General features: G+C 36.4%; 1 protein-coding gene across 1 annotated transcript in view; it reads right to left on the reverse strand.

The window, feature by feature from the left end:
* Positions 1–62: 62 nt before the first annotated feature.
* Positions 63–25,300, reverse strand: part of ADAM17 (ADAM metallopeptidase domain 17) — a 55,788-nt gene continuing 30,550 nt past the window's right edge. Inside the window, exons 8-19 of the mRNA XM_027850326.1 lie at positions 22,518–22,631; positions 20,736–20,880; positions 20,474–20,562; positions 16,215–16,367; positions 13,202–13,401; positions 11,782–11,885; positions 9,339–9,473; positions 7,160–7,290; positions 5,240–5,318; positions 4,250–4,338; positions 2,701–2,751; positions 63–1,956 (exon numbers count right to left, since the gene is read on the reverse strand). Coding sequence (XP_027706127.1) covers positions 1,612–1,956; positions 2,701–2,751; positions 4,250–4,338; positions 5,240–5,318; positions 7,160–7,290; positions 9,339–9,473; positions 11,782–11,885; positions 13,202–13,401; positions 16,215–16,367; positions 20,474–20,562; positions 20,736–20,880; positions 22,518–22,631 — 1,635 coding nt within the window. The 3' untranslated portion in view covers positions 63–1,611. The remainder of the gene's footprint in view (positions 1,957–2,700; positions 2,752–4,249; positions 4,339–5,239; positions 5,319–7,159; positions 7,291–9,338; positions 9,474–11,781; positions 11,886–13,201; positions 13,402–16,214; positions 16,368–20,473; positions 20,563–20,735; positions 20,881–22,517; positions 22,632–25,300) is intronic.

Genomic DNA, 25,300 nt, shown 5'->3' on the forward strand with positions numbered 1-25,300 from the left:
ATTACCATTAACATTTGCAATTTCTTATGTAAATTACAAGGTATTGGGAATTAGGAACACTGTTTTAATGTTATTAAATATTTATTAACAATTTAAGGCAAGTAGTACCAATTTCATAGCTACAAATTCCATGCTGAGCATCTTATGTTAATTCTATACATGGGGGAAAGGCAAAGACAATTTTCTTTTTAAAAAAGTCATAAAATTTTTGTAAAAAATGGTTATATTTTTCTAGAAACTATATGGATCTCTCACACTTTCATACACACATACACACACCCCAGTGTTCAAATTCCAAAAGTATAACTAAATGATGAACAGTTAACAATAACAATACCATAAGGCACAAGTTTCAAGTATTAGTGTAACAAGAATCCATGTAACAAATATATTCTTCAAAAAACACATTTTGTCACAGGTTTGGTTAATTCCCATTAATTTTATAAATATAAGCTGAATCAAAATATCTTGGCTGGTGAGCACTTTCTCAGCTTTTAACTCCATTATTCTATGTAAATCAAAATTAGCTATACATGATTTTATGTAGAATCATTTAGCAATTGGCAATTTTTCAGGATCCTGGGACGCTTTCAAAAGCAGCAAGTAATGCAAGCATCTATTTGCCAATCTATCAAAAAAACTGACAACTCTATCAAAAAAAACTTTACACAACTGTGACAGATCAAAAAGCTCAAAAAGAAAGACTGCTTTTATCTGCTTGATAAGTTGACTGATCTATGACCACATTTTAAGTTACTTTTGGTGAATTCTTCGTACTTTGTATTTGGATTATTGCTTTCTGTGTCAGGATTCCTGCCCAATGGTACAGACTCCTTTAAATAAGTGACTTACTAATAAAGTTCTTGGCAACAGAAATTCACAAAAAATCACAGAACACAAAGAAGACCAGCAGATGAGGTCTAAACATTTGGAAGACTCCTATAAAAGAAACGGGGTGTTTTTAAAAAACATATTTAAGTTCCCTCTTCCTGTGAACCTGAATTATCTCTTATCCCATTTTAAGGGCTATACTACTGAAATTATTTCTAAGATTTTATGACCTCCTTATCTGCCAAAGGCTCTTAGTAACACCTGAGACCCACATTTAGATCACTTAAAACAAGATTTTGGTTCAACTCAATCTTCTTTTGAAAACAAATGATGATGTTGCAGTTCTCATGACAAATAATTTCTACATGTTTCCCAATATACAAAGGACCATAGAGTCTGTTTTTAAAAAATAATCTCACCTCTCTAATCAGTGCTGTTATGAATAAAAAGTTAAATTACAAAAAGCAAACATACACAGTCTGATCCAGCTAGATTTCTGCTTTTTGCACCACAGGTTAAAGTACATTTTAAAGATTCAAAAAAATCAAACCAAAAAGCTTCAAAACAAGCTTACCTCCTTGAAAGGAAAAAGGGCTAAGACAGGAGGATTATCTCAGTAAAGGAAGGTCAAACACATGTCCAATATCTGCCGTTAAGTCACTTCCTTGTTTGTCCCATTTCCTACCTAGCCCCTTAAAATAATGTAATGATTTTAGATTAAACCCATAAAAAATTATTTTGTACAGGCAAGTCAAAAAAGCTGGAGGCAAAACCCCTAAACTAGCACTCTGTTTCTTTGCTGTCCACGCGACTTTGGCGTTGTAATTTAAAAGAGGATGCCTTTTCACTCCTTGTGACAGGATGGTCTGTAAGATCCTCAAAAGACTTTGCAGCGGAGCTGCTGTTTGGGAAAGGATCCTTCTCAAAGGCATCTTCATCAAGGATTGAATCAGTGCTCGGGTCTTCCTGAATGGTGTCCATCCTTTGGTGCTCCAGCTTTGGAGCCACTGAGGGCATCACTGGAGCAGGCTGAAGTGGCTGAAGTCGACCAGGGGGTTGAGGCACAGGAAATGGTTTGATGATGCGAACAGATGCTGAGTCCATGCTACTCAGCATTTCCACATTCTGAAAAGAGAGGTTTAAAAAGGTTTTATTTTTAAAACGTTTCCTTACTCTCATTCAATCTAAGAGTGTAGAGTCTCTTTAAGAAAAATTTTCCTCTTTAAACTTCCATTCACCATTTTAACATGAAAGGAAAAAAAGGAATTCATGGTAGAATAAAGTCATTGTGGGGAATCCCTATTGAGCTGGGCCATCTGAAAATCTAAGTATATGAGCTAAATGTTTATCTTCAGGATAATCATATCAACATTCTGGCTTGTGCACTGCGATGGATCTGAAGCTTTGTCATTCAAGTTAAAGGAAAATTCTCAGAATTAAAGATTTCAAAGTAAAGGGACCTGGTCCATTTAGTTAAACCCTCTTCATTTTAGAGATGAGGCCCAGAGAGGTTAAGTGACTTGCTTAAGTATTATAAGACTGTATAAAATCACATAAGTACTTAAGGTTCTCTGAATCCAAATCTGGTACTTTCCCCACGGTATTATGCTTCTATACTATACTAATGCTTCTATGATAGGGTCTGATGCGACCTTCACTTACTTCATGGAAGAGATAACATTTAAGCAAGATTTAGTAGAATTTCAATAGAGATGGGGGGAGGTGAGGGGATGGAATGCATTTTAATCATGTAGCACTGTAAGCAAGGGCACAGAGATGCACAAATACTGACTCCAATGTAAGTAGTATGAGAAAAAGGTAAGAGGGCACCAAAGATCTATTATCTCTCCATGTACATGGCATACTTACACTGGGGTGAAACAAAGACAAAGATTCATACTGTTTATCCAATTTCTTGTCCTAGAAGATAAATTTAAGCTAAGAAAACATTTCTTCAAACAAAATTAAGCAATACATGCAATCTCTCTGCCCACCCCCAATTTAGGACATTTCCATGATGCTAAAAGGAATGCTCAGAACTGTCAAACCACCAGCAGGCCCAGTGAGTGAATGGCTCTCTGGAGAAAGCTTTAAATCATTTGCCACCAGCAAATGTGAAGCATTTCAACAAAAAAGCTTTTGTACCATTATCTTGGTAGGGTACAGTGTGACCACAGGTAAGATTTCATGTCAGTATTTCAATCCACCCTTTTATTCTCCAGACAAAGGCCTCTAGAAGCTTTACTGATGTGTTGTTCTCTGGTACAGTAACATGATAATAATGCAAGGCAGTGTTGGGCTGGAGGAATTAACAGGGAGATGTAGAAAAGAGGGTTCAAGGCAATTCCTCAAGTATTTTCTCAGTGGGATTAGCTAAATGTATTCAGAGCACAAGACAGTTCAACGGTAACAGCAAAGGTCATTGATTTTGTAGGTATGTACACATTGCCAAAGAGTCGCCAAAACGTAGCTATGCCTGCACACCCCTGCTCACTACCACTTCCCTTCCATCCCTATACCTACACCTTCCTGCTTCTAACTTCCTCCACAGCCTTTTCAACGAGCAGCCAGTCCTGTGCTGAATGGACTACGTGGAAGAATCAAACGCCCAAAACAAGTCTTTCCAAAACACAAAGCTCATATGGGTACCAGATACATAAAAAGCCTTTCCTGAACTATGCTGTATTTTTATAGAACTAAGAATCAGAATTCATGCTCTTATTGGTAGTTGGCAAGTGCCTGCTTTATGGCTGTAAAAAGCATCTGCCCCACTTAAAATGTGATGAACATAATGAAAATTACTATTTGAAGGGTAAACAAAAGAACAGCAGGAGTTATGGAGTGGGCCCAAGTCAAGAGAGCTAGGTCTCTCTAAAATGAAGAAAATACTGCCTCCTTACCTGCTATCCCACATAGAAGGCAATCTGAAAAGCATTTTGAGTTCCTCAAAGTTTTATTGCAAGGGGAACAAGATGCACTTATTGCTAGATTGACTTAGTACATCCAGAACTAGATGATAACAACTTGGAGATGATTGCTTGAGGTATCTCTGCTTATACTTAGGTGGTCTTTAAAATATTTCTTTGGACCACTTTATCAGGGTCCCCTAATGCTTAAGGGCTGTGTTTTAAAACTAAACTAAGATGCAAAATCATCTACTGTTAATACAGTACTCTTTTGCAAAATAAGAGTAGTCTAACTGGATTCTTACTAAGATTTACTCTTAAAAGAAATGCATTTTTTGACTAATACAAGGTCAAAGCAGTGAGAAGCAATGTCCCAGTAACATTCAAGGTTCATTGGGGGAAAGTTTTGCACAGTATTTTGCCAAGATCAAATTCCACCTATCCTTCATAAAGTGTAGTAGACTGTTGTAATCAAAATTAAATTCATCATCACTTAAAGACTTGTGACTTACCACACAATGGACAAGAATGCTGAGGGGAATCCACAAAATTAAGGAAAAGACGAGGACTGAACCAACAATGTTGTCTGCTAAAAACTTCCCTGTGAATAATTTGAAAAACTGTAAATGTCCTGTGTCAGTGTTTGACAAATCCCAAAACAGTGTGAGCTAGTTAGGCTTTTTCCTTATCAATAGTAGTATCAGACCTATAATTCTTTATTATGGAAGTACTTCATTGAGAAGATATATATGAAGAACGTGATAAATTGAAAATCTCATTGCAACTAAGTACTTTTAAAGTTCGTTGAGGCACTAGCTATACAGCATTAAAAGGCTGATGCTCATTCAGATTGTTACTGGTACCAACTGCTCAAGAGGTCAATCCTTATAGAATATGGACTGTGTTATTCAGTGAGGGTTACATGTTAATATAAAGTCCCAGAAGCCAACAATATGCCATGGTTCCTAGAAAATTAGTTGACTAAATATCAACTAATGACAACTAGTGTTAGTAAAATTAAGTGGCTCTTGATTAGATTACACATTGTCCTACAACCAATAGGATTATATTTATAGGGATATATTATTTTAGAAAGGAAAACAATGTTTTAGCCCTGACCCACATAGAATGACAAATCTATATTACTACAGTTTTATTTGAAGAGATCAAACTGATTTGTGATAGATGTGAATAAGAGGCTTCCACTTTTTCAATCTTATGATTCTAGTCTGAAAAATGCACACTTTCCCTGAATTACTCTATATATATATACAATGAATTCTTGATTATCCACAAAGGTATATATCCAAAAATAAATCTTACTGTCAGGTTTTTAAATGATACATCAAGCAGGATAGGTGAATAATTCTTTGTTACTATAGTGAATCTTTTTTTTTTTTTAAATTTTAAAGCACTTAACCCTCTCCCCATAATTAGTCTTCCAAGAATAGTGAAAGTTCTCCAACATTCTACACGAAAATAGTGTCCAGGAAAGAACCTACCAAAAGTATTGATGCTCAGCTGATCAATGAAATCCCAAAATCGCTCTATCACATCCTGCACTCGTTTCTCACATTTACCCTTTAAAAGAAATGTTAGTGTGAGTAACTGATGCCATAAACACTGAAAAACAGAGTCTCAAAGTCCCTTCAAAGGCCAGCGAGGTGGCACAGTGGATAGAGTGCTGGCCTAGAGTCAGGAAAACCTGAGTTCAAATGTGACCTCAGACACTAGCTGTGTGACTCTGAGGAAGTCACCTTTTGCCTCTTTACTAATCTGTAAAATGGGGATAATAACAGCATCATCTCCTCAGGGTTACTCTGAAGCTTAAATGAAATAATTTAAAGTTAAATTAGTATTATTATTACTACTATATAAAAATCTAACTTCATAGACCACCTAAATTTAGCACCATAAAAGTAGACAACTAACTAGAAATGTTTTTAATGACAATAATGATTCATGGACTTATAGACAGGATCAAGAGTTGGAAAGAATCTTTTAACCTAAGACAACAACCAAAGAAAAACTATTGTTTGGGAAATTTAGCTGTTGCCTTGGAAAAAGTCATCCTGCTACTACTGTGAAAATACTTCCCCACCAGTCTCCACGAATTTTAAAATTTGCTTCCATTATATGTGTATGTATGTATGTATGTATGTATGTACATATATGTATATATGCACGAGAGAACATGTGTATGTGTGTATACAAAAATATCTATAGAAAATGAAGGTTTTTTTTCCTGGATTAAGTAAGCAGAATCTTGATTCCAGAGGACCAGTGATGAAGTATGCTACCTCAGTTCCTGACAACAAGATAGTAGACTCAGTGTGCAGAATGAGACATACTCTGGTTATGGCATATGTAGGAAATTTGTTTGCTCGATTATGCAGATATGCTATGAGGCTTTTGCTTTTCTTTCTTTTTCAATGACAGCAAGAGAGGTGGGAGAGAGAAAACAGATTTTTGTTAAATGAAAAAAAAAATTACATCTATAAAAACAAAAAACTAAGTTCATGGACACCATGCTAATGAAAAAGAACAAGGAAAATAAGGCCACCAGTCCACTTCTGCTTCACTTCAAGTAAACCATTTTATGCTATGCTGTATTATATAAAATATATAGTACACAGTATGCATAAAATATAATAGAACATAGTATATAGCAGAGCATAAGATACCATAGTAGTACACATCATATAGCATAGAACAATATATGGTAATGCAAGGTACTAACACATATATAGTATAGTATGGCATAATAAAGTATATCATAGCACAGCAGAGCAAAGTATATTGTCATATGGCACGTATTAAGCCAGTGTGGTTAAGTGACATCACTTTGTCATATCGTTCAGTCATTTTCAGTAGTGTCTGATTCTTTGTGACCCCATTCAGGGTTTTCTTGATAAAGATACTAGAGTAGTTTGCCATTTCCTTCTCCAGCTCATTGTACAGATGAGGACACTGAGGCAAACAGGGTGAAGTGACTTGCCCAGGGTCACACAGCTAGTAAGAGTCTAAGGCCAGATGATTTGAACTCAGGAAGATCAATCTTCCTGATTCTAGGCCCAGCACTCTATCCACTGTACCAGCTAGCTGCCATCACTTTGTCAGAATGAATGCCATTATGCCAGCTTCATATGTCATTTACTATACTATTGTTATATATCACTTAATTTGTTATAACATCTAAAATATGATATATATACATATAATGAATAATAGAAAATAGAAAACAAGATCTATCATATATAATACTTTATCATGCACACAGAATAAGTCAATTAGCACACCAGTGCAGTACATGGCTTATTACCTAAGCATAATAAATGACTACATTTTTAAGAAGTGAAAATTTCTAGGCTACCTGGGGCCAGCAGATTATTTAAGGACATGTGCAGGATATACATACTTACATTCATGTCACAAAATCCCACAGTACAGGGCTTTCCTTTCCTCAAAAATAAGAAGTTATTGTCAGCATCAAGGTATGGAACACATCGGCCAGATTCATCCCTACAGCACACTTTGCAGGAGTGGTCAGTTTCTAAAAGAGAAGACACTGCATGTTATCAATTTGGAGTTTCCAAATAGTACCAATTTCTTCCTCCTTCACTTTCCCTTACTAACCACACAACACTCTCAGGAAGGGGAGTTATGTCTTTGAAAAACAAAGGGAAGGGAAAAGAAAGTTAATAATACCCATTTTCATCTCTCAGCTAATAGTTTCTCAAAGTTTCCTGTTCATATCTGAAGAGACAAATGTATAATATTTATAGTAATGCCTCTGTGACCCTCAGAGCAAAAAAAAAAAAATTGCATAGAAAAGTATCCTCCCATGTTCAGTACAAAACTTGCACTGAAACCAAAATTTCCTTTAGGATTCAATATGCCATTAAATTTTTTCAAAGAGCAAGTTTTCTCACAAGCTTATCACAAATTTTCTCAATACCTGTATATAACTAAAACTACTAATCTTGCCAATTTAAATTGTTTGCTCCTTGATTTAAAGTCAGTTCAAAGTATTATGACTAAAGCTGCCAATGTAATGAAGGCTTTTGAAGACACAGGTAGACTATGAGGTAGGGCTTTGCCTTTTTTTCAGATGCTGGTTACTCCCTACAGGTGCCTGTTACACATACACCCTCCTCCCCATCCAGAAAGAGTTTTCCTCACAACAACTCTATTAGGCAGGATTGCTGTGATCATGGACCAGCTACTTCACTTGAGTTTCTCTACTAATAAAAAAGGGATTCTTGTGGTACCTACCTTAGAGGTCTGAGGATTAAATTCTAGTTCTAGACATCGTCCATGTAAAACACTTCATAAACTTTAAATAAAGCACTATTACAGCTGTTATTACATTAACCTCATTTTGTAAATGGGGAAACTGAGGTCCCGAAACATTAAATGATTTGTGAGGATTCCCTGAGGAAGGAGCAAAGTTGGGATTTATTCCCAAATCCCAGCTCTACGCCAGGACTTGTTTACATGTGACATAACCCCTATCATGTTGGGGCTGGCCTAACAGTGACCAAGAGGATGGTTCTTGTTCCTCAATTCCCTCCATTATGTTTGCCCAAAATTTTGGAAGTTTTGAGATCATAGCCAGGACACTCAGTTCCATCACAACAGTTGTGCTATGAGAATTAATTCTTGTATTTATAAAACACCAAGCTTCCTTTAGTTCAGAGCTCTTCGAATCTTTCATTTACATGTTAATAGCTTGAATGAGCATGAAACGATTAATGACTTCCACTTTATAGATGCTGATACTGAGGCTTAAATAGTTAGGAGTCAATCAACAGGCTTAGCAAGATCATGGCTTCGGTCCCCAGGCCAAAGCTCTTGCCACCAGGCTACACTATTTCATCATAACAAACCCAGTGATAAACTGAGGTTTCTTCTGCCAGGAATGTTGGAAGAGATGTGTGGCCATCCCCCCGTGAGGGGAACACATTGTAAGCCCTCTTCCTCATTTCTGGGTTTGATGGCATTGCCCTTCTGTGGCAGCTGGTGAAGCCAAGCATTTTCAATTTGACGATCCGATGATTTAGAGCTAGACATCTTGGACATGTGAAGATGACTTGTCCCCCAGGCATTTAATAGCAGATCTTATGCCAGGTCACATTTCAGATTCAATGTTCCTTCCACTACACCAAGACACTTTTCAGAACAATTTATCAGATTAGCTATTTCTTGACTTCATCTGGCAAGGAGCCTTGAAGTTAGAACCAAAAGATGTTGTTCTGAATCCCAGCTAACACTTAATAGCCATGTAGCCTTGGACAAGTCATTTCTCTTGTCTGAACCTGTGTCCTCATCTATAAAATGACAGGACTGTATTAGCTGAGCTCTCGAGCCCCTTTCAGTTCTAAATCCTATGATGTTAAATCATATTCAATTAAGAACAAAGCAAGTTCTAGAGAATGCTGCTGAAATGCTATTTCATAATTAACAGGCTTTGGCTTTGATCACCTTGCCAATTTACATCCTTGATTTCTCTTTCCTCATTGCCTCCAAAGAAAGGGTCTGCTAATCACAACCACTTTTACACCATTTTTAAAGGCAAGAACAATCTGCTGTTTTGCTCACCATTACATGCACAAGACTGGAGATTCTTCTCCCTCTCACAGAAGGGAATACACTCTCCATCTTTACACTTTCCTAAATCCAAGCAAACAGTATCATCTGCAGCATTTCCAGGAGGGGGACATTCACTGCTGTTACCTAGGAACAAAGGATTAGAGAATAGATGATTACTGGAATGAAATATTTCTTTGTTGTCACTCTAGGCAGTAGAGCAAAGGATTAGAGAACAGATGATTACTGGAATAAAATATTTCTTTCATCCTCCTACAAATCCATCTTACAAGTACATGATCTACAGGTACATGATATATTCTCTCTCATGATAAGTGAAATCCTACAAAAGGCATGACTTGGCTTATCAAATGCTCTAATACTTGATTTCCTCATTTTTATAAAAATAAAGATATCTGCACTGCCTCATAGGGTTATTGTGGGAAAAGTACTTTGCAAACCTTAAAGTGCTACAAAAATGTGAGCTGTTATTATTCCTAAAAGTTGATCCATGAATTGTGCAGAACAGCAGCACAGAAAAGTGAGCTTCTCAGAATTCAGCATGATCCACCACACAAACAGTAGCTAACTATATAAGAAGGGATCAATTGTGCTATTCCCAGGGCTTGGCTGGGCCACGTTTTCAATATAATGGTAAAATCAATCAGTAATATTTTTTGACAATGCTCTGTGGAAAGGTGTCAGACTTTAATGAACTGGATCCCTGTTTCAAAGAAGACACTATGAGGTTCATTTTAAGTCTGAATGCTCATTGATTTCTCCTCCTTTCTAAACTATTTGTTCCATTCATTTGGCATTTTGCAACACAAAGCTGCAAATACTATCTTTTTCCGTAAGTGGTCTGTCTCCTCTACTAGACTATATAATGCTTCTTGAGGGCTGAAGCTCTGTCATGTCTACTTTGTATCCTCAGTGCCCAAGCACAGGGCCTTTTATAGGGCAGCTACAAGGTAAATGTTTGTTGTCATTAATAATGAAGAATAATGAGATAAAATCAAATGAGGCCAAGATTACAGAATCAGGCAGATACAAGGGGACTTAAACAGCTGAGAATAAAGATGATGTCAAGAATCAATCACTTTAAGGGGCAGCTAGGTGGCGCAGTGATAGAGCACCAGCTCTGAAGTCAGGAGGACCTGAGTTCAAATCTAGCCTCAGACAAAACACTTGACACTTGCTAGCTGTGTCACCCTGGGCAAGTCACTTAACCCCAATTGCCTAAAAATTAAAAAAAAAAATCACTTTACTCTAGGCTGTGCTATACTGCCTAGAGTGACAACAATAAGGACTCACACCCCACTTTTGTAGGGTATCCTTTACAAAACCCTTTCTCAAAGCAGCCCTGCACAATGGTAGTAGATGGGGAAATGTTATTTCATAGCCAAGAGGGTCAGCAGTTGACCTAATACGGCACAGCAGCAAAGTGGAAGAGACAGAACTAGAATCCAAGTTTCCTGATTCCAAATCAAATGCTCTTTCCACAACACCATGTGGCTTTCTCACATGTGAGGTGGAAATTAAAGTGCCTGAATTAACCAAATTTAACTGTTACAGATGTTTGGTTTAGGATGTAATGTTTTTCATTCACAGATCCCCTTTTAAAGAGGAAGTCTCTCATCATTAAGGATCCCTAGAACAGACTGACATTCCTCAGAGTCATAATTATGAACCTCCTCCAGCTCCTATGAAAAAGAACGTACTCCTCAGCTCACATCTGTGAGTACTACCCGCACTTAGCACAGTGCTTTGCATGTAGTTGATGCATAATGTTTTACTGATTGATTGATATACACCCTTTTCAAAAATTATTTCTCATTAACAAAAGAAAAAATCCATAACCATATAAAATTATGAATCTTAACCAACCTCAAAAGCCGGCCAAGTGACAATTCCCTCTTTCCAAAGTGTACTCTCTGAATCTGGTGGAAACATTTATGCACAGACTACACAACTGAAGGGTACAAAATTGGCTGCGAGGGCCCTGGATAAAAATTTCCATTTTACTCTAAATGAGACAGGCACAGACATACTTATACAGTCCAAAAATAAAACTTTCATATTTGTTTTGTTGTAAAGCTTAAATGTATATATGAAATTCATTAGAGTACTAAGGAAAAAGAATTGTTGCATGCATTTGTACCCATGAATTATTTTATAAAACAAGATGGGGGACGGAGGGGAGGACTATATGATTTATAAAGTAAAATGTCTTTTATAACAAAGTGACATTAAGTGGCTTTTTCCAAAGATAAAAAAAAGATAAAGGCTCACATACGTAGAAAACTGTCTTAGAAGTAGTTCTGGAAATCTTTGCTAGAATATTGACACAGTGTATGTAAACCATTTCTTAAGTGAAGAATGAGCAACTGACCTAAGAATTCTTGGCACACATTGTTTGGTGACCTAACAGAAAGAAACCATTGGGATGAAATACCTGTACAGAAGGACACGCCTTTGCAGGTAGCATTGATGGCCTCCTGGCACTTCTTCTCAGCTGTCTCAAACTGACAATTTTTACAGCAAGGACTATTTCTATCACTGGGAGAAGAGGATTTGGTAGGAAAGTTAAAACATGAATAAAAGTGCATTTTCAATATTGAAAGCATTTCTTTATCACTACAACTGAACCTTCTGCAGCCAGTGTGCTCTATCCTTTACAGACCATCCCCCCAAATTCCTGCACTCCATTACTGCACAATCATTTCTGCAATGTTTAAGTTCATCTACTGCCTACAGATCCGGCCTAATTGCGGCTACATCACTCTCTACATTTCTCTGCTAATGAAGAAAGCAGCAGAGAGACAGTGTGATAGCTATAAAGCAAACAGCTTAATGTAGAGTCAACAAGATTTAAGTTCAAATACTCCTCCACATCTTGGCTGTGTGACCCTATAAAAGTCACTTGTGACTTTTTTTTTTGTGCCTAGGCAAATCTTTAAAAATATAAGTTGCAGAGAAGGTACTAATCTGGATCAATAATAAGAATTTTCTCACTGAGAATCTTCCATATGAAATCACAGATCCATTTTTTTTTGTTTGATTTGGCAATCGGGATTAAGTGACTTGCCCAGGGTCATACAGCTAGTGAGTATCATGTGTCTGAGGCCAGATTTGAACTCAGGTCCTCCTGATTCCATGGCCAGTGCTCTATTCACTGCAACACCTAGCTGCCCCACACAGATCCATCTGGAAAAGATACACCAGCATCAAAGACATCATATAAGAGCAAAAGCATACTGAACATATAACATATCTTTCCATATAGTTCAGCATTCTTAATTTTTACTGGCTTAACAAAATGATTAAAAGACCAAATCTTATGAGATTCATTTGTAGGTGCTAATAACCTAATGTATAGGGCTGCTGATTTTTCATCACAATGGTTTATTTAGATAGCTCTTTATATGGGTAGCCTTCAATTATCCACAGGTTTTGTTTTGTTTTTTTTTAAATACTTCAAGATTTTCTCCCTTTATATTCAGCCAGGCATTAGTCTACTAGTTGGCTGGGCTGGGAAGGGATAAAGGATGGATTTAACCTCCTTGGCCATATTTCCAAATTGAGTTATTGTTTTAGGTTACTTACACCCCTTTACTCTTACATTAGAATAGATGATCTAGCAATTTAAAGTAAGCTATATTTGCAAAATCTTAGATTCAGAATCATTACTCTATACAACAGAAATATATTATACAATTGAGTCATTACTATGAACTATATTTTAAAGATGAGAAAATTGAGAGGCAAGGTGACTACCTTTAACATTAGCATAAGGCCACCAATATTTTCAGTCTCATTCATTTATAGTGAGCTTTAGAATTTCTAATCAAACTAGACGGTTTAACAATGCTCACCTACACTGAACTCCTTTTTTCAAGGTACAGTTTGTATTGCAACAGGTATCATTGTTCAGATACATAATGCCAGGATCACACTCTTCTCCTTCATCCACCCTGGAATTCCCACACACATTGTTGTTGCGTTCCTGAAAACATTCCCGAGCCTTACTTTCGATAGTCTTGAAGATGGATTGTTTACTGCAGTTTGAAAACATCTTAAAGGACACACAAAGAAAAAATGCCACACAGGCCAAAATCATATCATAAAAGTTCATTTCCATCTTAAAATACATCTGCTTCTTTTACTCAGTGACAAGGAATAGTCTTTACTGTGAAACCTGTAATAAGATACTGTCCCAGAAGTACCAAGAAGCTACTAATGTTACTTCTAAGTGTCATCTGTTTGAAATTCCAACCCCTTCCTTGCCTCCAACAAAGATGTTGAAAGGTTAGGTTGGATATGGTAAGTGCTTTTTTAAGAGCTTCAGAGGAAGGCAAACTATCATTATGAAAGGTAAGTATGTCTTGCCCCTGCTGGTCAACTACCAAGGGAAGGAAGTACGTTGTTCAGATGTGGGTGGAGCTAGATCAGAGTATCAAAACCTGGGATCCATAAACTTGTATTTTTAACATTTTTTTTAATATTTCAATTGAACTAGTTTCCTTTATAATCCTATGTATTTTATTCTATGCATTTAAAAACATTATTCTGAGAAGGGGTCTATATGCTTTACCAGACTGCCTAAGGGCTCCATAACACAAAAAAAACCTCTGGAGTACCGTGATTCTGTGATCCTATATAGACAGGACTATGAGTCTATGCCCTCAGAATCAGGAGAACAGTGTACACAGTAACAGCAATGTTATACCACAAAGAAGTGTGAATGACTTGGCTATTCTCAGCAATACAATGATCCAAGAAAATCCCAAAGGTCTCATGATGAAAAATGCTATGGAAAGAGAAAGAGGGAGGAAGACAGAGAGAGAGAGAAGCAAAGGAAGTGACAGTCCCTCTGTACTCTGCCTGGTTAGACCATGTCACAGAGCCCATCTCACCAGGTATTAGTAAAACCTATGAGGTTTCAGAATTACAAAGAATATAAAAGCATCACTTAGAACTAGAAGGAACTTTCCTACACTGGCCCCAGAGGCCATTTAGTTCAACCATTGCATTTGGCAGACAAGAAAACTGAGGTCCAGATAAATTAAATGACTTGCCCAAGGTCACAGAAATAGTAAAAGACAAAGTTAAGATATGAACAAAGGTTCTCTAACTACAAATCCAACTGTACCAAGCTGCCTCTGTTGTGAGTTTTAACAGCAAGCCAACAGAGGAGGTGGTACAGGTGTTATACACCAGTTTTAAAAATTAGAAAAATGTGGCTCAGATAGTTCTACTGACTTTTCAATCCAGTATTCTTTCCACCTTTGTATCTTTCAAAATCATGGGACTCAGTTATCTAACACAATACTTCCCCCTAGCCCTCATTTCCGTAACAAAAAGAATTCCCTCTACAAACTATCTAACTTCTCTCCTTGATAGGGGATTTCTGGTTCACTTTACTATACTTTGTATACTTAACTATACTTTGTATAAACATTTGAGGCCATGGGATACTTTCAGTTTTGTCTCCTGTAAATTTCTAATCATCTCTACCGCTATTCTTTTTCCTATCTACTGCAGCTAATCTTTCTGGTGTCTAGTTCAGTAGATAAACTTGGGCAGTTTTCTCTCTTCCCTTGTTCAGTCATTTCAGTTGTGCAACTCTTTGTGACCCCATTTGGGGTTTTCTTGGCAAAGATACAGGAGTGGTTTGCCATTTCCTTCTCCAGCTCATTTTACAGATGAGCAAACTCAGGCAAACAAGGTTAAGTGACTTCCCTAGGGTCAGCAGGTATAAGTAGTGGCCAGTAAGTGTCTGAGGTAGAATCTGAATTCATGAAGATGAGTCTTCCTGAAATCAAGCCCAGTGCTCTATCCACTGCATCACTGAGCTGCCCCTCTTCCTCCACCTTTACAGTTTAAAAGACCTTTATATTAGATTTTCAAAAATATAATCATATATATTTCTAAGAGTCCTTTTCAGGTTCATTTCATCCTTGGCCAACAGCTTGTCATTTCTATAATTTAAGGTACGGTTCAGAAATCATGAGTTGGGGCAGCTAGGTAGCATAGTGGATAGAGTTCTGGCCTTGAGGTCAGGAGGACCTGAGTTCAAATCTGGCCTCAGACACTTGACACTTACTAGCCATGTGACCCTGGGCAAGTCACTTAACTCCGACTGCCTAAGCAAAAACAAACAAAAAAACAAAACAGAAATCATGGGTTACTCAAATCTGTTTCAACATTGTCTCTGGAATTTTTCAACAAAGGAACAAGCGCTTTTGTATGAGGAACAGTGATCAATCAAGAGCTTTGTGGACAGCTGTTTGTTAAAATGTATACATTGTGAATTAATACAAAGACATATTTGGGGCGAATTTATGAATCAAAGAATTCCAGATACAGTAGGGACCTCAGAGTCCAGCTAGTATAAAACTTAGAAGAATCCTTTCTATACCCCACAAAACAACTGGTTATTCAGTCTTTTACTGGAATTTAGCTTAAATGCTAAGCTAAAAAGTCTACAGTTTACTCTAGAGGCAATAGGAGTCCACTGAAGATTTTTGAAAACGACAGTGACGTGATCAGATCTATTCATTAATAAATTATTTTGTACAGGGGATAGATTGAAGATCACTACAACTGCTCTTCTACAGTATAAAAACAAAAACACAGGAGAAAGAGTTCAAGAAACCTTACTTTTGGTTACTCAAATGGTTCAAATGACACCTTTAACTAGGTAACCACATGTGATTACAACATGTACTACTCTTTTTTTTTTTTAAAGGGGGGAGGGAAGTTGAAAGGTTGAGTCCCCCCCTTTTTCCATCCTTAGGCATGGAATACAATTTTTAAGTTCTTTCTTAATGATAAAGCAAGTTCTTTCCCCTCATTAGCAATATGAAAAAATAAAGGGCTACATACCTTATTATTCTCATGGTCTCCACTCACAGCTATTGGATACATAACATATTTTCCTCCCTGATCTTCATTTGGGGCACATTCTGCTAAGCCATCAGGATCATGTTCTGCTCCAAAGTTGTGTCCCAGTTCATGAGTTGTAACCAAATCGGCTTCCTTAAGGACAGTGCAAAGAATGTGCTGTAATTTTCCACAATAGATTGTAAAGTATTTTGGCAGCTCAGATTCCTTGATAAAGTCAAATTTATGTCATAAATACGTAGGTCCTCACCAGTTACTGTATTCTATTCTATTATCAGACAATGCTAGTACTATAGTGCTTCTAATTAATATAGCTGACTCATTTAGTGGAATTATAAAAACTTAAGCAAAAAAAATAAACAAGCCTATGACTGCAGCTGAGTTGGAACAAACAAATATAGAAACTTAGGATGATTGTTTCAGTTGGGCTTAAGGTCCTAGGGATTTATCATGCATTTATCAATTTAGAAGGTGATATGTGATTATTACTAAGGTCTATAATGTCATGATATACGAGGTCAAAATTAATCTAGGAATAATTGTAAAAAATAACAATAGTAAAATTTCAGCTCACTTTTCCATAAGCAACAGAAATATATCAAAAGGTCCTACTAAAACACAACAAAGATTTTAAGATTCTAAGTAATAACATTAAAACAGAGAAGTAGATATAGAATCAGAAGATTTAGGTTCAAATCCTGGCTCTGCTACTTAATACTTATGTGACCTTCAGAAAGTCATTTCCCCTCCTCTAGGTTTTACGTTTTTCCTCTGTAAAACAAGGATGAGATTATTTGTAAGTTCACTTTTATCTATATAGCCTATAACCCTATGATTTTGAAAATTAACACCAAAAACAAAAACAAAATAACAATTGTGAAACAGTGATGTCATTTGTTCTTCAATTCCTAAAACTATTCACTGATATATTTTAATAAAGTAAGTCAAGAATTTTTATAACTAAAAGTTTCTTGACAAGAAAACATTCATACATTAAAGAGGTCATAGAATTACATGACTGTTAACAGGCAGAGAGGGCCTGTGGAAAGAGAATTGGAGTCAGGAAGATGTGGGTTTCGACCTCCCAGCCCTCTCCAACACTTCTAGGCCATGTGACCATGGGTAAATGCCTTCAGCTTTCAGAGCCCAAGTTTCCTTATCTGTAAACTAAGGATAATAAAACCTGTAGCACCTACCTCACAAGGCCATGTGAAACAATATATGGAAAATCCTTAAAGTACAACATGTTGCCTATTATTTTTAAAGTTCACATAGATTTTATAAGGGAAAATAACAAAAACTGATAATATCATTCCATTGTTGTTGTATGGTCATTTTTCAGTTGTGTCTGCCTCTTTGTGACTCCATTTGGGGTTTTCTTGGCAAAGATACTGGAGTGATTTGCCATTTCCTTCTGCAATTTATTTTACAGATGAGAAAACTAAGACAAACAGGATTAAGTGGCCCTTCCCAGAGTCACACAACTACTAGGTGTCTGAGGCCAGATTTGAACTCAAGAAGACAAGTCTTTCTGACTCCAGGCATGGCACTCTATCCACTGTACCACCTAACAGTGTACCCTATCATTACACATGCAAGTTCACATCAAGAAAAAAGGATTTTATATGTAAAGATTTCAAGTGATTAAGGAATTTTAAAAGAGGAAATGTCTGTTTGGATAAAGGAATCATGTGTTTACTTAGTATAAAAGCCCAACTTAATTTTAATTGCTTCAAAAAAATGAAAAAAGCAAATACACTTGAAAAACAAAAGAGCTTATAATTTTTTTTCCAGATTTGTTTCATAGCACAAAATCAATAGGAAGATAACAACAAAGAATTGCTTGCTCTATATGTTCTAGATGCCAAACAAGAGTAGATTCAAGGTTACTCTTAAATTTGTCATTAAATAATTACTATACTATTGCTGATTATGTTGAATATGAGAAAGGGTGAATTAAGTAATATACTGGTCTGAATATAAGCTAAAATTGAGTGTAGCTTACAATCAATGTCATTTTTTCAGAATAGAAGGTGTCCCAAAAGTCTCAGTACTGTTACAACATATTAAAGGTTTTACAACTTCAGTATAATGTACTAAAGAGCATAATTATTTATATGCTTTCAAAGAGATTTCATTTTAGAGGTATAATCTATTAATAGGCCATTCAATTAATCTGAAACATCCATGATGGGAAAGATATTGTAGTAGTCTCTAAATTATATGATCTGATGAATCACTAACAACAGATATTTACAATAATCTCATTTCATACTCATCAGAAAAAAAAATGGTTTTATAAAGAATGGGCCATAGTCAATCTAACAGAAATTATATGAACAGACTATCAATTAAATAATAACACATTCCTTTATGCCATTAAAAAAAGTGACAGTGCATATGACTAGGAAGAATTAGGATTATTCTTATGCTAAGTCCTACTGACTAGGAATCCAACTTTTTAGAACATTTTCATGACCATAAGTCTCCCTAAAGCAAAACTAAAATATCTGAAAATCTTCAAATAAATTCCCTTCATTAATCACTAAATCAAAGAATGTGATACTGGCAAGCCTCCCTTTGAAGGTATTCCTAAAATTTAAATCACTATATATATTATGTAATCTAAATTTCTGAGGATCACCCAGATTTCAAACAGCTTTGCTACAATTCAGCCAGTATTTTTTCCCCAAATACCTAATTTTCCTTTCAAAAACTAGCAAGGCTGTCAAATCAGAATACTAAAATAGAACCCCAAACTGAATTTACAAGAACAAACATGCAGTTTTTAAATACAGGGTTTAGTACCAACACAACATTTTTTACTTAAAATATTTTCTACTTACTAATGACAACCAAAAGTATAAATTTTAGGGACGGTATATTATGAAACTTAATGACAAATTGTGTTATTTTTAATTGTGGTGTGGTACAATTTATCAAGCACTTTATCAACATTATCTTTTTTTTTTTTAAATCCTCACAGCAACTTGTAATGAAGTTGAAACAGAAATTATAATCCTCATTTTACAGATATGGAACCTGAGAGCTAAGAAAAGTTACCATACTATTTACCAGTATCACATGCACAGTACGTGGCAGAACTAGGACATGACTTTTCAGACTCTAAGTCCAATGTTCTTTCTACTACATGTGGCTCTTACGTGCATATTCAAAATTAAGTTAATGAATAGTGACAAAACAATGTAAAACAACACAGGATTCTAATCAAACTTCGTACTAAAAACTAGTGGGATATCAAAATGCACTACCTAGAGAGACATCACTTGAAGATAGACGTGAATCTGGAGCACAAGCCAAGCTTGAGCCCTTTGAAAAACACAATCCAGTGTGCTGGATTTATGAATATCTGTGACCTATAAAGTATAGCATTTATCATAGACTAAAGTATTTTAAAAGAACCCTCAAGAAACACACCTTTGGAATAACATAATCAGTTAGGTATAGAAATCTAACTTGCCCTATAGGCAGTAGAAGGGAAAAGGGGAAAGAAAAGAAAGAGGGGATAGAAGAGAGAGAAGTAGTAAGGGTAAAGGGGAAGAAAAGGGAGGGGTCTAATAGAAGGGAAGCGGGACTGAGGGAGGCAGTGGTCAAAAGCAAAACACTAGTGAGGAGTAAAAAGGAGAAAGGAGAAAGAAAAGCATAAACAGGGGGGAGAAGGATGGAGAGAAAGACACAGATAGTAATCATAACTGCGAATGTGATATATGAATGTAATGGAATACTACTGTGCTATAAGAAATGATGAACAGGCAGACTTCAGAAAAACCTGGAAAGACTTGTATGGTCTGATGCTGAGTGAAGTTAGCAAACCAGGAGAAGGTTGTACACAGTAACAGTCACATTGTGCGATGACTAATGTTGATAGACTTAGCCCTTCTCAGCAATGCAAGGATCTAAAACATCTCCAAAGGTCTCATGATAGAAAATGTTATCCACAACCAAAGAAAGAACTATGGAGTTTGAATGCAGATTGAAGCATACTATTTGCTATTTTTTTCTTCTCTTTTGTTTTGTTTCCTCTTTCTGGTGGTTCTAATTCTTCCTTACATCACTCATGTGAAAATATGTTTAATAGGAATGTATATGTATAGCCTATATCAGATTGCATGCCGTTGTGGGGAGGGGGAGAAAAATTTAAAACTCAAAAGCTTATGGAAATGATTATTGATAAATCAAAATAAATTAATTAAAAAAAGAGAGATTAAAAAAAAACATACCTTTGTAAGGATGGTTTTACCATAATTTTTTGTGCTGGTCAAACCACTGTTCAGAAAGATGTTCTTTCTCCCAACTGAGCTATAATACGCTAGAGGAATAAAAAAAGGGGGAGGGAGAGAGACAAATTGCTTATGGAACACATCTCCGCACACCTTTCCCCGCTTCCACTATCCCATTCCTTCCTTCACTTATGCTCCAGCCACCCTGGCTAGCAATACCACAAACACATTCATCTGGGAACTGGGAAAAAAAAAATCTTACCTTTTGGACAAACACCTCCGTGACTGTTTGCTCTGGGAGATCCAACATATGCTAATCCAAGAGTTCCCATATCAAAATCTTGATATGTGAAAAGATGTGCAAGGCAAACTTTTGATGCATCCTCAGCTATATCAAAGCTGAATTGCTTTAAAAAATTAATGAGATGCAAAATAATATCAGACTAAAAGATATTGTTACTAAATATCCCCAAATAGTTCTTTATTACTATTCACAGCCCAGCATCACAACCCCCCAACTGCTCTAGTGCCATTTAGCCATACGCCTCATCTACCTGTCTGAGCTTCAACCAGCTGTACAAATATATAAGACAAAATGTCCAACAGATGCCTGACAGGAAGAGAAAATCAGAGTAAAAGAGCTCAGCAACTTCTTATAGATATTCAGGGCTGACACCATAAGGTCTGATGACAAGGAACCCAGACCTGGAAGACACTGTAATTATATATTTTAGAGTGTCTTTTAAAGCTGTCCCAGGTAACCTTTGCAAAAAAGGTTCTGTGGGAAAAAAAAAATTTATAACACTACTTTATCACCTCCAGATTAATTAGAAGACACATAATACAACTACACCAAGAGTGATATTCCACAGGGGGGAAAAAATCACACTGATAAATTTCCTGGTATCAAAATATTTTAAAAGTATTTGGTTTCTCTCCAAAGATCAGGTTGCTAAACCCCCAGTATATTCCCCAGAATGTTATTAACTTACATTGTCTCTCACTTTTTTTTAAATGAAAAGAGAAATCTGACCTTCAGTCCCTCTATTTCCTTTACAAATAGGTTGTGAAATTTAGACTGTCTATAAATTTTCTTTCAAGTGCTCTAAAGAAAATTCTACATAAATGTTAAGTTATTCTTTAGAGAGGCCTTCTCCAGATGGCAGAACTCACCTAAAAATGATCAGATAAAAGGTTTTAAAAGCAAGACACAGATAGTTCTTTTATTTCTAATATCTAATGGCTATATAGTACCTTACAGTTTACAAAGGACTTTTTCACTCAGTAACTACTGGATGAATAACCAGCTATGTGCAGACAGACTATATTTTTCATTTATACAACAACCCTGTAACAAAGGCTAGACAGGTATTAAAATCTCAATTTCAAAGATGAAAAACTGAAGCTCAAGAAGCTTACATGCATGATATGGCTGGTAATGACAGAGTTGGGACTAGGACTCAAGCCTTTTGATTTTAGGTTCATCCAATACTCTTCTATCACAACATGCAAGAACCAAAGTAGATTTGAGAGAGAAAGGAAGAAGATGATATCATACGGAAATCCCTATCCTCTAACTAGATCAATCCATCAATAAACAAGAATTTTAAAAAGTATCTACTATCTGTGAGGCACTGTGCTAGGGATGTAGGTGCCCAGTTCTTGCCCTCAAGGAACTAGCAGGAAGAGACAATATGTGTAAATATGTCATTGCTATAGTTGTTTTCTGGGACTCAGATACTGAGGCTACCTCTACTGATGTGTGCCAAAACCACATCCCCCCCCAAATTGGTATGCAGACAGTATTTCCTGAAAGTATTCTGTTCACTATACTTATCAGTGAAAAAGCCATAAGGGCCTGCAATGTTTCCCAAAGCTGTTTTTCCTGCCACATAATACAGCATTATTGTTTGAAAAAGCTAAATGAATTATTCGTAGTTTTCAATTATCTGTTCTGATGCTCAATTTCATCAATGTGTACAATTGAGTTATATTCATATAAAGAATCCTTAAATGAGTCACTGCATCTTAAATTGTAACCTACCTCTAGTAACATCTTCACATCCCAAGCATCCTTCTCTTCATTGGGATAACTTTTTGCCATGTTAAAGTGCTTTTCACCAGGTTTTACCTCTTGAGGTGTCTTGAGGATACGAATCTATACTTAAAAAGAGGATATAATTAGAGTAAAGCCATAGAAAGTAAACATCAAAACTCGAACAATTTTATAAATGCCAAAATACTTTGCCAGAATAGGAAAAATTTTTAATTAAATCCTATAAATCTTTAAAATCTAAAGCTAAGTCATTTAAAAACAAACTGAGAAGCATAGAGAACAAAACCCACTACAATAAAAAATGTAGTTACTGATAAACTTAAATTTTTATGTCTGAATTTCTCTTATAAAAATTTCAGAAATTAAAATTCAGAAGACATGAGGTTAGAATAGTGTTAATTATTACTTAAAAGATCCAGAAATATAAAAATAAAGGTAATAATGTTTTTAAAAATGGAGGTTTAAAGTCACTATGGACCATAAGATGAATACGTTGTATTACTTAATGTCTGGTATTTCTTTGCAACTAACGGGAAAAATTATAGAGAATATGATCCTCCCTTAGGAGTAGTTCATGTAAATATGCTGCCTTTACAATTTCTCATAAGAAATTTAACGAAGATCAATTTTATGTCTTATGTGAGGAGAAAAAAAATTATTCAAACCACAAACCTCCGAACTTCAAGAACACAGTATTGGTATCACTACTACCAATTTATTTTAAAAGGCTCTCTTTAGCCAAGACAACAACAAAGATGATGACAACACCGACAACACCCCCACCCCCACCCCCACCACCCTAAATGCAGAAGAACCAATCTGGAAAGAAATACAAAAGCAACAATTTCTGCACTAAAATACATCAGTTTATTGGGAGTACTATCAAGTATGAGTGATCTTTTCAAATAGTTTTATCAATATGACATGACACTAGCAATAATGTAACAAGAGGTACATGCCAAGGTAATATATTATTTTATAAAATACACCAAATATTTATTGAAAGCCTTCCCTCATACCCTCCCCCTCTGTTGTTAGTGCTTTCTTCCTCTTCAAATTACCTTCCATTATACTTATTTATTTAGATTCTCCTAAGTAGAATATAAATTCCTTATATTCTGTTCTGGTTTTTTTGCCCAGCACGTTCCATCGCACTCTACACACAGTCTCCTAATTGGTCTTCTTGCCTCAAGACTTCTGACTTCAATTCATTCTCCACAAGCTGCCACAGTGATTTCCTAAATTGTAGTTCTGACTATCACACTCTTCCCCAATCCCTCCACATATAATAAACCCTAGGGCAAGGGTGGGGAACCTGCAGTCTCAAGGCCACATATGGCCCCCAATGTCCTCAAATGTGGCCCCCTGACTGAATCCAAACTTCACAGAACAAATCCCCTTAATAAAAGTATTAATAAAAGGGACTCCCTATTGCCTTTGTGATAAAAGAGTGTATACTCCTCTTGATGGAATTTAAAGTTCTTTACGATGACCTGAACCAACCTTTTCCTGCCTCATTATACATTAAATTCCCTTCTTGTACTCTACCATTGAGGCAAATTGTCCTTCTTGATGTTGCACTGTCGTCCCTCATTCCTAGAAGGCACCCTTCTTTTCCCCCACACCCCTTGTAGAATCCTTTACATCCTTCCAGACTCCGCTCAAGCTCCATCTTCTACATAAACTTTGCCCAAAGATCAATACCCTGGGGCCTGGAACATAGTGAGCACTTAATAAATTCTTCTTCACTAATCAATATCCTTTCTTTCTTGTTTGTTTGTTTTTTTGAGAAGCAATAAGGTTAAGAGATTTGCCCAGGCTCACAAAGCTAGTGTCAAGTGTCTGAGGCCGAATTTAAACTCAGGTCCTCCTGACTCCAGGGCCGGTGCTCTATCCACTGTGTCACCTAGCTGCCCCTCACTAATTAATATCCCAGCAGGTCTCCCTCTTAAAACTACTTCGTATTTATTTATTTTGCAAGTATCTAACAATAAACATTTCTTAAGCACTAAGTATCTTCCAGGCACTGTGTGAAAAGTTGAGGATACAAAGAAAGGGAAAAAAGCCCCTGCCTTCAAGAAACTTATCTTCTACTGAAGAACATAACATTTATACGAAGAAGTACACATATGATGTATGATACATACAAGAATTGATAGAGGAGAACCTTAGAGGAGAAGGCTCTAGTAGCGGGGTGGGGCTACCAAAGTCCTCCAGCAGAAGGTGGCATTTAATCTGAGAGCTGAAGGAAGCCAAGAGTTTTAAGAGGCGATGGTGAGTACACAGAGCATTACAGATTTGGGGAACAGTCAGTGCAAAGGCACAGAAAAAAGAGTGGCGTTTCATGTATAAGGAACATCAAGCAGGCCAGTATGGTTGAGACAAAGAATACATGGAATACAGTGGAAAGGAGACAAACTGGAAAGGGACCTGAGAGCTTTCAATGTTAAACCAAAGACTTTGAATTTGATCCTGGTGGTAACAGGAAGCCAGCGGAGTTGGCTGAGTAGAGGGATGCCATGGTCAGATCTGAACTTTGGGAAAATTATTTCGGTGGCTATGAGGAAGATAGATAGAAGTGGGACAAGATTTGAGATGGGGAAATCTATTATTGTAGGCTATTTTAATAATCTAGGCAAGGGATGATGAAAAAGGGTGATGGCTCTGTAAGTAGAGAAAAGGGGTTATGTGCAAAGATGTTGTGGAGAAAAAAATCAGAAGATGTGACAACTGACTGGATATCTGGAGTGAGGGATAGTAAAGAGCTGAGG

The sequence above is a fragment of the Vombatus ursinus genome, unplaced genomic scaffold (assembly GCF_900497805.2).
Source record: "Vombatus ursinus unplaced genomic scaffold, bare-nosed wombat genome assembly UNPS02009062.1, whole genome shotgun sequence".
In the NCBI taxonomy this organism is placed as follows: Eukaryota; Metazoa; Chordata; class Mammalia; order Diprotodontia; family Vombatidae; genus Vombatus; species Vombatus ursinus.